The sequence below is a fragment of the Lemur catta genome, chromosome 9, assembly GCF_020740605.2.
Source record: "Lemur catta isolate mLemCat1 chromosome 9, mLemCat1.pri, whole genome shotgun sequence".
In the NCBI taxonomy this organism is placed as follows: domain Eukaryota; kingdom Metazoa; phylum Chordata; class Mammalia; order Primates; family Lemuridae; genus Lemur; species Lemur catta.
In genome coordinates, this window is record NC_059136.1 from 101,542,069 (window position 1) to 101,554,887 (window position 12,819).

General features: G+C 50.9%; 1 protein-coding gene across 4 annotated transcripts in view; it reads left to right on the plus strand.

Moving 5' to 3' along the window:
• The window catches only part of PRKDC (protein kinase, DNA-activated, catalytic subunit), a 170,844-nt gene that overhangs the window by 102,061 nt on the left and 55,964 nt on the right, over nt 1-12,819 (plus strand). For all 4 annotated transcript variants that reach the window (XM_045560693.1, XM_045560695.1, XM_045560694.1 and 1 more), the window contains 8 exons: nt 1,081-1,192; nt 6,569-6,693; nt 6,767-6,916; nt 8,436-8,609; nt 9,022-9,120; nt 10,240-10,447; nt 11,079-11,268; nt 12,086-12,298. In XM_045560693.1, the coding sequence (XP_045416649.1) occupies nt 1,081-1,192; nt 6,569-6,693; nt 6,767-6,916; nt 8,436-8,609; nt 9,022-9,120; nt 10,240-10,447; nt 11,079-11,268; nt 12,086-12,298 (1,271 nt within the window). The remainder of the gene's footprint in view (nt 1-1,080; nt 1,193-6,568; nt 6,694-6,766; nt 6,917-8,435; nt 8,610-9,021; nt 9,121-10,239; nt 10,448-11,078; nt 11,269-12,085; nt 12,299-12,819) is intronic.

A 12,819-nucleotide genomic window follows, 5' to 3' on the forward strand; every position in this document is an offset into this window, starting at 1 on the left:
TTTTTGGGTTAAAGTCTCCTTGAATTGGATTGACAGACTGGAGTGTGGTTCAATTTTGATAAATTTAAGGGCCAGAACCCATGTTAAAAATATTTCTACCTAAATTTAGAAAGTTGGATTTAGAGTCATTTGGGAGAAGAAATATGTCTGGAGTGAATGGGGAATATAGGTTTTTAAAAATAAGTGGAATTTTTTCATGTTTGTGTTGGCAGGTGAGGGGTGTTAGGTATTGTCTTATTTTCTAAACTGATATTGTCAACACTTACACCTGAAAGCTTCGCTACGGGGTCTCTGACTACAAAGGGCCGCCAGAACGCTGGGCGGCGCTGTCCCTGTGCTCGCCCTGTTCCAGCCTGGCCGTCCCCCGCTGGGCACAGGGGCAGCGGGTGTGACACACAGAGGGAAGGACACCACAGAGGGTACTTTTGAAGTCAGGTTCCCACCGTAGCTGTCCCATAGGTTTCTGCCCGCCCACCCTGGCCTCCCATCTCTGGGCCCTCCGTGTTGAACCCGAGACCCGTCACACCGTCACTGGTGCCAGGGACTGTGTGACCTCACAGCTGAGACAGCCAGGGGCTCGGCACTCAACAGGAACTCGTTTCCTGTAGACAGGTCACTGTTTTGATCTTTGGTTTCCGCCCCAAGAACAGCCCTAGGGAGTTGCTGTGAGGGTGATGGTTGGATGTGCCGCTCCCTTTGCCTCACGTAGAATGTGTGCTCTGGGCACAGGCCTTGTCTTCCTTGTCGTTTTGTTGTCTTTGGCTTGTCATAGTAGGGGCTTTTGAAAGGGGGTCAGTGCCTCCCACTCTTGGACAGTAGCCTTTTCTTTCACTGCAGCGTGTTGTCAGGCCTCGCAGTTGTGTGTGGTTGGCGTTGGACCACCCACACTGTTCTGGTTACGATGTCAGAGCCCTGAATGCAAACTGACGTGTGTATTCCTGTACATAATTTATATTGTTTTATGTGTAGATTTTCTTAATTTGTGCTATTAATATGACAAGAGAGGGAAAATTTTGACTTTTTATGTCAAACAACAGAATGCATTATTTTAAGCATACTTGTTTTCTCTATTTGTTATAGATACTTTCAAGCTTTGGTCAATAATATGTCCTTTGTAAAATACAAAGAGGTATATGCGGCAGCAGCAGAAGTTCTGGGACTTGTTCTTCAATATATTACAGAGAGAAAAAGCGTGAGTGTGTTGCACAATTTTAAGTAAACACTTGTCAATTTTGATTTGTTATGACCCATGATACTTACATGTACTTCCTGCGTGCTGCTGGAAACAAAGTGGCATCTGCATGTAATGTTTCACCGTTTTCCTACTGTATGCCAAATGCAGGGCTCAATTTGTTAGAGATGATGTAAGATTTTTTAAACACATGGGAACCTTGTGAACATTTAAAGATTGACAGATTGGCGGCTCACTTTTTATTGTAAAAGTTATTTGAGTATTTAACCAGCTTTCATTCCTGTGAACTTGGTCTTGAGATTTCCTTTTGGAGAAAATCACCCGGCAGGTGGCTGCCAAGATGAGGGCAGCTGTTACCCAGCTGTGAGAGGGACAGGCCCTGCACGGCCTCCCAGCCCGCTGTGCCTGTGTCCCTCTGTGCCTGTGTCCCGCTGTGCCTGTGTCCCGCTGTGCCTGTGTCCCTCCGTGCCTGTGTCCCGCTGTGCCTGTGTCCCTCCGTACCTGTGTCCCTCCGTGCCTGTGTCCCTCCGTGCCTGTGTTCCGCTGTGCCTGTGTCCCTCCGTGCCTGTGTCCCTCCGTGCCTGTGTCCCTCCGTGCCTGTGTTCCGCTGTGCCCGTGTCCCTCCGTGCCTGTGTCCCGCTGTGCCTGTGTCCCGCTGTGCCTGTGTCCCTCCGTGCCTGTGTCCCGCTGTGCCTGTGTCCCTCCGTACCTGTGTCCCTCCGTGCCTGTGTCCCTCCGTGCCTGTGTTCCGCTGTGCCTGTGTCCCTCCGTGCCTGTGTCCCGCTGTGCCTGTGTCCCTCCGTGCCTGCGTCCCTCCGTGCCTGTGTCCCGCTGTGCCTGTGTCCCTCCGTGCCTGCGTCCCTCCGTGCCTGCGTCCCTCCGTGCCTGCGTCCCTCCGTGCCTGTGTCCCGCTGTGCCTGTGTCCCTCCGTGCCTGTGTCCCTCCGTGCCTGTGTCCCGCTGTGCCTGTGTCCCTCCGTGCCTGTGTCCCTCCGTGCCTGTGTCCCCCGTGCCTGTGTCCCGCCGTGCCTGTGTCCCTCTGTGCCTGTGTCCCTCCGTGCCTGTGTCCCCCGTGCCTGTGTCCCGCCGTGCCTGTGTCCCTCCGTGCCTGTGTCCCGCTGTGCCTGTGTCCCTCCGTGCCTGTGTCCCTCCGTGCCTGTGTCCCCCGTGCCTGTGTCCCGCCGTGCCTGTGTCCCTCCGTGCCTGTGTCCCGCCGTGCCTGTGTCCCTCCGTGCCTGTGTCCCGCTGTGCCTGTGTCCCGCTGTGCCTGTGTCCCTCCGTGCCTGTGTCCCGCTGTGCCTGTGTCCCTCCGTGCCTGTGTCCCTCCGTGCCTGTGTTCCGCTGTGCCTGTGTCCCTCCGTGCCTGTGTCCCGCTGTGCCTGTGTCCCGCTGTGCCTGTGTCCCTCCGTGCCTGCGTCCCGCTGTGCCTGTGTCCCTCCGTGCCTGCGTCCCTCCGTGCCTGCGTCCCTCCGTGCCTGTGTCCCGCTGTGCCTGTGTCCCTCCGTGCCTGTGTCCCTCCGTGCCTGTGTCCCGCTGTGCCTGTGTCCCTCCGTGCCTGTGTCCCCCGTGCCTGTGTCCCTCCGTGCCTGTGTCCCGCCGTGCCTGTGTCCCTCCGTGCCTGTGTCCCGCCGTGCCTGTGTTCCGCTGTGCCTGTGTCCCTCCGTGCCTGTGTCCCGCTGTGCCTGTGTCCCGCTGTGCCTGTGTCCCTCCGTGCCTGTGTTCCGCTGTGCCTGTGTCCCTCCGTGCCTGTGTCCCGCTGTGCCTGTGTCCCGCTGTGCCTGTGTCCCTCCGTGCCTGTGTCCCGCTGTGCCTGTGTCCCTCCGTGCCTGTGTCCCTCCGTGCCTGTGTCCCCCGTGCCTGTGTCCCGCCGTGCCTGTGTCCCTCTGTGCCTGTGTCCCTCCGTGCCTGTGTCCCCCGTGCCTGTGTCCCGCCGTGCCTGTGTCCCTCCGTGCCTGTGTCCCGCTGTGCCTGTGTCCCTCCGTGCCTGTGTCCCTCCGTGCCTGTGTCCCCCGTGCCTGTGTCCCGCCGTGCCTGTGTCCCTCCGTGCCTGTGTCCCGCCGTGCCTGTGTCCCTCCGTGCCTGTGTCCCGCTGTGCCTGTGTCCCGCTGTGCCTGTGTCCCTCCGTGCCTGTGTCCCGCTGTGCCTGTGTCCCTCCGTGCCTGTGTCCCTCCGTGCCTGTGTTCCGCTGTGCCTGTGTCCCTCCGTGCCTGTGTCCCGCTGTGCCTGTGTCCCGCTGTGCCTGTGTCCCTCCGTGCCTGCGTCCCGCTGTGCCTGTGTCCCTCCGTGCCTGCGTCCCTCCGTGCCTGCGTCCCTCCGTGCCTGTGTCCCGCTGTGCCTGTGTCCCTCCGTGCCTGTGTCCCTCCGTGCCTGTGTCCCGCTGTGCCTGTGTCCCTCCGTGCCTGTGTCCCCCGTGCCTGTGTCCCTCCGTGCCTGTGTCCCGCCGTGCCTGTGTCCCTCCGTGCCTGTGTCCCGCCGTGCCTGTGTTCCGCTGTGCCTGTGTCCCTCCGTGCCTGTGTCCCGCTGTGCCTGTGTCCCGCTGTGCCTGTGTCCCTCCGTGCCTGTGTTCCGCTGTGCCTGTGTCCCTCCGTGCCTGTGTCCCGCTGTGCCTGTGTCCCGCTGTGCCTGTGTCCCTCCGTGCCTGTGTCCCGCTGTGCCTGTGTCCCGCTGTGCCTGTGTCCCTCCGTGCCTGCGTCCCGCTGTGCCTGTGTCCCTCCGTGCCTGCGTCCCTCCGTGCCTGCGTCCCTCCGTGCCTGTGTCCCGCTGTGCCTGTGTCCCTCCGTGCCTGTGTCCCTCCGTGCCTGTGTCCCGCTGTGCCTGTGTCCCTCCGTGCCTGTGTCCCCCGTGCCTGTGTCCCTCCGTGCCTGTGTCCCTCCGTGCCTGTGTCCCGCCGTGCCTGTGTCCCTCCGTGCCTGTGTCCCGCTGTGTCCCTCCGTGCCTGTGTCCCTCCGTGCCTGTGTCCCGCTGTGCCTGTGTCCCGCTGTGCCTGTGTCCCTCCGTGCCTGGTGTCCCTCTGTGCCTGTGTCCCTCCGTGCCTGTGTCCCTCCGTGCCTGTGTCCCGCTGTGCCTGTGTCCCTCCGTGCCTGTGTCCCGCTGTGCCTGTGTCCCGCTGTGCCTGTGTCCCTCTGTGCCGGTGTCCCGCTGTGCCTGTGTCCCTCTGTGCCGGTGTCCCGCTGTGCCTGTGTCCCTCCGTGCCTGTGTCCCGCTGTGCCTGTGTCCCGCTGTGCCTGTGTCCCTCCGTGCCTGTGTCCCTCCGTGCCGGTGTCCCGCTGTGCCTGTGTCCCTCCGTGCCTGTGTCCCTCCGTGCCTGGTGTCCCTCCGTGCCTGTGTCCCTCCGTGCCTGTGTCCCGCTGTGCCTGTGTCCCGCTGTGCCTGTGTCCCTCCGTGCCTGGTGTCCCTCCGTGCCTGTGTCCCGCTGTGCCTGTGTCCCTCTGTGCCTGTGTCCCGCTGTGCCTGTGTCCCTCCGTGCCTGTGTCCCTCCGTGCCTGGTGTCCCGCTGTGCCTGTGTCCCGCCGTGCCTGTGTCCTGTGCTGCCCCACCCCCGGCCCCCCGCAGTGCTGGCATGACCGGCATGATCCGTGCACCCAGCCTCACTTGCTTTTTTACTTGCTAGATTCTGAACATTTTGTTGTGTCATCAGATTAAATACTTGTAATAAAAAGACATAATCTGGGCCTGTAATCCTGGTACTTTGGGAGGCGGAGGCAGGAGGATCACTTGAGCCCAGGAGTTTGAGGTTGCTGTGAGCTAGGATCACACTGCTGCACTCGAGCCGGGGCAATAGAGTGAAACCTTGTCTAAAAAAACAAACAAGCAAACAAAAACAACTGATGAATCAGTTGTTTAATACTCAATTAAAATAATCTCCATGGGGTTCAGGCCATTGAAATTTGTGGTTTTGTGTTAAGGATTTTCCTTGAGCACTGTTTTCAAATGGCCCCATATTACAGGTTGACTATCCCTTATCCAAAATGCTTGGGCCCAGAAGTGTTTCAGATTTTGGATTTTGGAATATTTGCATTATACTTACTGTTTAAGCATCCCTAATCCAAGAATCTAAAATCTGAAATGCTCCAATGAACATTTCCTTTGAGTGTCATGTCAATGCTCTGAGAAGTTTAGATTTTGGAACTTTTTTTTTTTTTTTTTTTTTTTTTGAGACAGAGTCTCGCTCTGTTGCCCGGGCTAGAGTGAGTGCCGTGGCGTCAGCCTAGCTCACAGCAACCTCAAACTCCTGGGCTTAAGCGATCCTCCTGCCTCAGCCTCCCGAGTAGCTGGGACTACAGGCATGCGCCACCATGCCCGGCTAATTTTTTCTATATATATTTTTTTAGTTGGCCAGATAATTTCTTTCTATTTTTTTAGCAGAGACGGGGTCTCACTCTTGCTTAGGCTGGTCTCGAACTCCTGACCTTGAGCGATCCACCCGCCTCGGCCTCCCAGAGTGCTGGGATTACAGGCGTGAGCCACCGCGCCCGGCCTATTTTGGAACATTTTGAATTTTGGATTTTCAGAATTGGGATGCTCAACCTATAGTAATTTTGTATTGAAAAACTATGCATCCAGTCTTAGTGCCTTTAAAAAGGTTGCCCACTTCCCTTTTTCTGGTCTTTATGAGGAGGAAGATGAGGTATGAATGATGGATGTAAACATTTTCCATCACTTCCTGCCAGTAGACTATACTGAGTACTTCTCTAGCTGAACACTTATTTCCGAGGACTTGCTTGTTTCTAGGCTCTGGGGATGCAGCAGGAAGCAGGACAGGCCATGTCCCTGCCCCTGGGGAGCTGGTGCTGGGGAGGGAGGCAGTCAGGTTCAGACGAGTCTGTGACGGCAGGTGGTTACTGCTCCTGGTCCTCCAGGCACTGGAGGGAAAGTGGCCGTGGGCAGCCAGATCCGATGGGGCTGCTGTTTGGGGAGAGTTGCTGGAAGCTTCTGTTTTATGTAAATATTTTTGACCAGAGACCCGAACATCTTATAATGTGTCTTAAACGGTATTTAGTCACTGATTTTAGCTTAACTTCCCAAAGGGCTTACTTGGCGTGTGTCGGTGTCAGAAGGAACCACTGATCCTCATTGATCCGACATCTGACATAAGCCAGGCGCCCTGGTGCTCCCAGCGCAGAGCACAGCAGTGTGGTCTTGAGCACCCACTGGGTGTCGGACCTCAGGGACCAGGAGCCAGGCATGCAGTGGTCAGTGTGGGCCGGTGGGCATCCCTAGCACCTCTTGTTTTGTCACACACTTTGTGAGCCTTGTTGTAGGTGATAACATTGAACACCTTCCTTGAGTTCACTTAAATATTCAAGGTAAACCTTATTTTCAGTGCTTAACATAAGTTTCCACCTTTGTGTATTTGAAAAGAAACTTAATTTTTCAGATACTAGAGGAATCCGTGCGTGACTTGGTTGTAAAACAGTTGAAGCAACATCAGAATGCTATGGAGGACAAATTTATTGTGTGCTTGAACAAAGTGACCAAGAGCTTCCCTCCTCTTGCTGACAGGTAGGGACCCTCGGGCGCATGGCAGGGTGGAGGGTCTGGGGCCCTCCCCTCACCACTGTGCCTCCCCACCCAGGTTCATGAATGCTGTGTTCTTCCTGCTGCCCAAGTTTCACGGAGTGATGAAGACACTCTGTCTAGAGGTGGTGCTTTGTCGTGCTGAGGAAATGACAGACCTGTACTTCCAGTTAAAGAGCAAGGACTTTGTTCAAATCATGAGACACAGGTGAGTGAACAGCCGCCCACACTCTCGGGTGGGCTCGTAAAACGCTAATGCCTCTCCTTCAACTCAGGAAGAACCTGTGGGTTTCCATGAAAGGTATATTTGTGATGTTTGAATCTGAGAAGGAAACGTGAAGAGAGAGTAATGATGGAATGTGTGCGGAGGGGGGCCTGGCCCCCACCGCCACCCCGAAGCCTATGGGCCCCGTCCCTCACCCATGAATAGAGGAGGCCCGCAGTCGCCTCAGGCCCTCCACATTTAAACAGCGTGCTTTTGAGTTCCGTACCTGTTTTGCCAGGTAAGAGCTTTCAGTGAATGTATAATACTACAGTTGTTTCTTTACTTTCAGAGTTACAGTGTAGTACAAAAGTAAAAGTTAAAGGAGAAAGCTGCTGATGGCTTATATTATTTTATTTCTCTACTCTTTTCCAGTCTTGGTCTTTATACATACTTTTACATGGCAATAAATTACTGATAAATGTGCAATGTGCCAATAGCAAAGAATGTATGTTATTGTGTCCTTGTGTCCTTGGGTGACTATCTACTGTGTGCGGGGTGTAAGGCGTGCAGGCGGGTGCCGCGGGGAGCAAGAGGGACACCAGACGGGGAGATAGGCCTGCCCTCGGTTAGGACGCGGGGAGCGAAAGGGACACCGGACGGGGAGATAGGCCTGCCCTCGGTTAGGACGCGGGGAGTGAAAGGGACACCAGACGGGGAGATAGGCCTGCCCTCGGTTAGGACGCGGGGAGTGAAAGGGACACCGGACGGGGAGATAGGCCTGCCCTCGGTTAGGACGCGGGGAGGGAAAGGGACACCGGACGGGGAGATAGGCCTGCCCTCGGTTAGGACGCGGGGAGGGAAAGGGACACTGGACGGGGAGATAGGCCTGCCCTCGGTTAGGACGCGGACCGCACTGCACTCCACCGGGTGACGCTCCAGATAGCTCTTGAGAGCATTTTTAAAATCAGAAATTCTTTATATTTTTAGCTTATTTTGTTTGCTATTATCAGGTTTTTTGAAATAAGCTTTTTATTTTAAAATAATTTTATATTTACAGAAAAGTTTAAAGATAGTACACAGAATTCCCAAATATATCCCTTCCACAGTTTCCCCATCTTACATAACCTTAATACGTTTGTTAAAACTAAGAAATTAACATTAGTACATTCCTTGAGGCATAGATGTCAATAAAATAAAAAAATTAAAAAAAACCACATTAGTACATTCCTATTAACTAAACTAGACTTTATTTCCGTTTCACCAGTCCCCCCAGTGTCCTTTTTCTATTCCAAGATTCATTCCAGGATAGCACATTGAATAAATTTGTTTATTTTTAATAATCTAGCCCGTAATAATTATTTTAAGAGTGCAATTTTTACCTAAGTGTAATATGATCTATCATAATGCCATTCAAATTTTGAAACTGCAGAACAGCACAAAGAAGAAGAGGTTGTCTGTCATAATTTGAAAGTACAGTAATAAAAGTGCGTAAATTTGTGTGTTTTTTAAATCTTTCTTATAGAGATGATGAAAGACAAAAAGTGTGTTTGGACATAATTTATAGGATGATGGCAAAGTTGAAACCAGTAGAACTCCGAGAACTTCTGGGCCCTGTTGTGGAATTTGTTTCCCATCCTTCCACGACATGTAGGGAGCAGATGTATAGCATTCTCATGTGGACACATGACAATTACAGGTAAGCTATACATTGACATTTTTTTAGGTATCATTTGGGTGCCTTAGCAATCTGGAACATAATAAAGCCTTTTTAACCATGTGATTAATAATTAAATGCATTTTCATATATTCTGTCCTTATTTTAACTCATTTCACACGTGTGGGAAATATTTAGAGAGTGAAACTGGTTGAGTTTAAAATGTTTTAAGTTTATAAACACTTACAAGCTTATAAACGCATAAGCTCTGAGGCCCGAGAAGAGGGTGTCAGTCCTGCGTGCACACAGCTGGGTCCTGCTGGGATTTGGGGCATTGCAGCCCCAGGGCAAAAACCAGCCGTCTGCACTGTAGTTCCAGATGGTGTTACTGGGCTTGAACAACGGGGCTAGAAGAGATATTAATGTTTTGACATTTTGTTATTTTCTCAAACAGAGATCCAGAAAGTCAATCAGATGATGACTCCCAGGAAATATTTAAGTTGGCCAAAGAGGTGCTGATTCAAGGATTGGTGGACGAGAACCCTGGGCTGCAGTACGTGCTCCTCCCGGGCGCCGGGGCCGCGGCAGGGACGCGTTCGGGCATCGCTTTCCAGGCCAGCGCAGAGCATTTCTCTGCAGGTTTAGAAATGTATTCGCAGTATCCGCATTTTCTCTGCCTCCTGTATTTCGTAATGTTTTGTAAAAATGTATTTTAAATCACATTATGAAGAATAAGACTTCAAAATCTTGACAAGTTACTTTAAAATAAAACTTTTGAAAAGGTGATGTGGACAAAGCGTTCTCTGCTAGTGCAGTGAGTTAAAGTATTTCAAAATAAAAAGAAAATCTGGTGGCGCACACCCGTGATCCCAGCTACGCGGGAGGTTTAAGTGGCAGGATCGTTTGAGACCAGCCTGAGCAACAGCGAGACCTTGTCTCCTTTTTTTGTTTTAAGAAAAAAAAAAAAATCTATAATCTGTTTCCCATTTAACACAAAAAGTGGAGATCACACTTATATTAATATTGAATGAAGTGTTTGAAACCTTAGTAATAAGAGGAAACCATGTTAATTATAGGTGGAAGTAGGAAAAATGATTGTTATCTTCTATAATGCCTGACGTAAGTCAGTTACATGAGTGTCTTATCAAGTACTAATTACATAGGAAGGGGCATAAACTTTTTATATGATTCTATGTATCACTTATGTTTCCATTCTGCTACAATTTTAAATTCATTGAGCTTTTAAAAATTGTATTTGGATTTCATAAGCCTTCATAAATTATAGAGCCTAACCTGACTTTTAACTAATTTAAAGTTTTGAATACTTGATGGCAGTAATTTTTGGAGTAAATTGTCTTAGCAAGGCAGTGAAGAATTATATGTATTATATGTGTTTTTTCAGTTTCAAAATAGTTTATATTATCTACTTATCATTGAAAACTTAAATCACCCAGTCTCCCACCTCCTGTTAAATTTTTAATACATATTTTGACATCCCCTTCCTTCAGTGCATCTTTTCATAACTCGGGCCATGCTCTTCCTGCACGTTTGTGGTCGCCCTGTGTCAGGCTTTGGGTGGGTGAAAAGCAGCCTTCCCCACATGACACCACGTGCAAGTTCTTCCTCGTTGGCAGCGTCTGAGAAGTGTGCTTTTCTTCTCTCTGCTTTTCAGATTAATGATTCGAAATTTCTGGAGCCATGAAACTAGGTTACCTTCCAATGCCTTGGACCGACTGTTGGCACTAAACTCTTTATATTCGCCTAAGATAGAAGTGCACTTCTTAAGTTTGGCAACAGATTTTCTGCTTGAAATGACCAGCATGAGCCCAGACTATCCAAACCCCATGTTTGAGCATCCTCTGTCAGAATGCGAGTTTCAGGTGAAGTTCTTGTCTCTGTAATGATGATGAATGTTGTAAGTTTTCTTGTTTGTTAGTTAATGAATGTTTCTAATAGCGTCCAGCTGGCTGTCGTCCTTTCCTTGGAATACTCACACATTCTTCCGAAGCACTTGCCTTTGCCTCCCCCCTGGAGGCTCACACTGCTCTCGCTGTCGGCCTCCACTCGGCTCCTTTCTCAGGAATGCCACCCTCCCGTCCCGCCTCCCGTCCCTGCGCAGGCGCTGGGCTCAGCACCCCGGTGATCTGCACGTGGGCAAGGCTCGCGCCCACTCTGCCCAGCCTGTCCCGGGGCTCGGCACGTGCGCCGTGCAGGAGAGTCGAGCCAGTTGTGCTGGACCCATTGCAGTCGTGTTGTGGTGCCGTTATGAGGCTGACATCCCGCCTGTAATGCAGAACGTTAAGAAAACGCATTTTCTCCCCCAATAGTAGTTTTTCTAGTTGGGCAATAATTCGTTAAAACTTTTAAATTAGAAAAGGTTCTCCACCTGCTTTCCACGGAGAGATATGAAATTGTGGTACATGTCTGCTGATAGCATCATCGGATTTTAAATAGAAGTATTCCAGTGTTGCTAAAAAAGGAACATTTCATTTGAAACTTTCTTATATGCAGGAATATACCGTTGATTCTGACTGGCGTTTCCGAAGTACTGTTCTCACTCCAATGTTCGTTGAGACCCAGGCCTCCCAGAGCACTCTCCAGACCCGAACCCAGGAGGGGCCCCTCTCAGCACGCCCTCCAACGGCCGGGCAGATAAGGGCCACCCAACAGCAGGGTGATTTCACGCTGACACAGACTGCAGGTAACAGACCTGGACGCTGCCTCTGAGCACGAGGCACTCTGGCCCGTGAGAGCGGCTTCTGTCCGGTGGAAAAGCGTTCTGGGGAGGGGTGGTGGCGATGGTTGCAGAACAACATGATTGTGCTTAATGCCCCTCAACTGTATACTTAATAATAATTGAAATAGCAATTTTATATTACGTATGTTTGTAATAATTTTTTAAAAAGGAGAAGAGGATTGTTTCTGACTAGAAAATCCAAGGCAAGTTTCAGTGCATGTATGTTTTTGTTTTGTTTTTGTACAGAACAATCTAATGCAGCAAATTTAAAACATCTCAAAAGCAAAGTAGAGCTAAACCAAATTCATTTGCTATGTTTACAGTTTATTAAACTGTTCTTTCTCAAATGGTCTGTTTCCTTTGATCAGCAAAGTACAAATTATAAAATAAAATATCTTAATCCTTTTATGTAAACACCTCAATGTTTTTCCTTTATGTAACTTTTTTCACATTTTGTTGGTTCTGGAATTGGGACTAATTTGAATAATCCCAATGGATATTCTGTGACACTAATATTAGAAATCCGGGCTCTTGGCACCTTTCAATAGATACAAAGTATCATTCCTGTGCTGGGAGCGGGTGGCTTGTTTCTTACTTTGCAGTGGGGACACCCTGCCTCAGGCCACACCCTGGGGACCTGACAGAGACTCAGCCAGGTCACAGGTGAGCATGCTGAGGCTCAAGATCAAGGTGCTGCCAGTGTGTCCCGGCAGGGGTGTCACAGCAGGTGTCACTGCCCTGTGTGGCACTGGGCGCAGTAACTGCTGATTCTGTGTTGCAGGTGGACGGAGCTCGTTTAACTGGCTGACAGGGAGCAGCACTGACCCGCTCGTGGATCACGCGGTCTCCTCGTCTGACTCCTTGTCTTCCTCCCTGCTGTTTGCCCACAAGAGGAGTGAGAAGTCACAGCAAGTACCCTTGAAGTCAGTGGGACCTGATTTTGGGAAAAAAAGACTGGGCCTCCCAGGGGATGAGGTGGATAACAAAGCGAAAGGTCAGTAAGGTGCGGAAACACGGTTCAGATGACCTGCCCTCCGCATTAGCACAGAGGCTCAGGCCAGGACAGCACATTGCTGACTGTGTCCACATTGCCTTGTAACCTGTAATTAAGCCCATTAAAATATAATTCAGTAAATGTTGTCTGAGCACTTACCGTGCTGAAAAGATTGTTTTTTAGAAGTTCTAGAAAAACCATAGAATAAGCTGGACTCAGTCCATTCATTTGGTGACTTTCTGGGGTGGGTAAGGCCATAAACTGTTGATTATAGATGAGGTAGGTTCGTCAATGAAGTGTCAAAGGTGAGAGAATTCATTCAGGCAGGTACTGTGGAGAGAGCCTCAGGGGAGACTTAATGAGGGAGCCTTTGAGAGGAGCTCACCTTCCTGGGAGTGTAGGAAGGGAAAGGACGAAGCGGACAGATACGCAGAGCTGTGGGGTGGGAGCTGACTCCGAGCCAGGGCACTGTGGGCCCGGTGTGATCCAGGCACATGATGCTCTGGGACGCGTTGGATAAA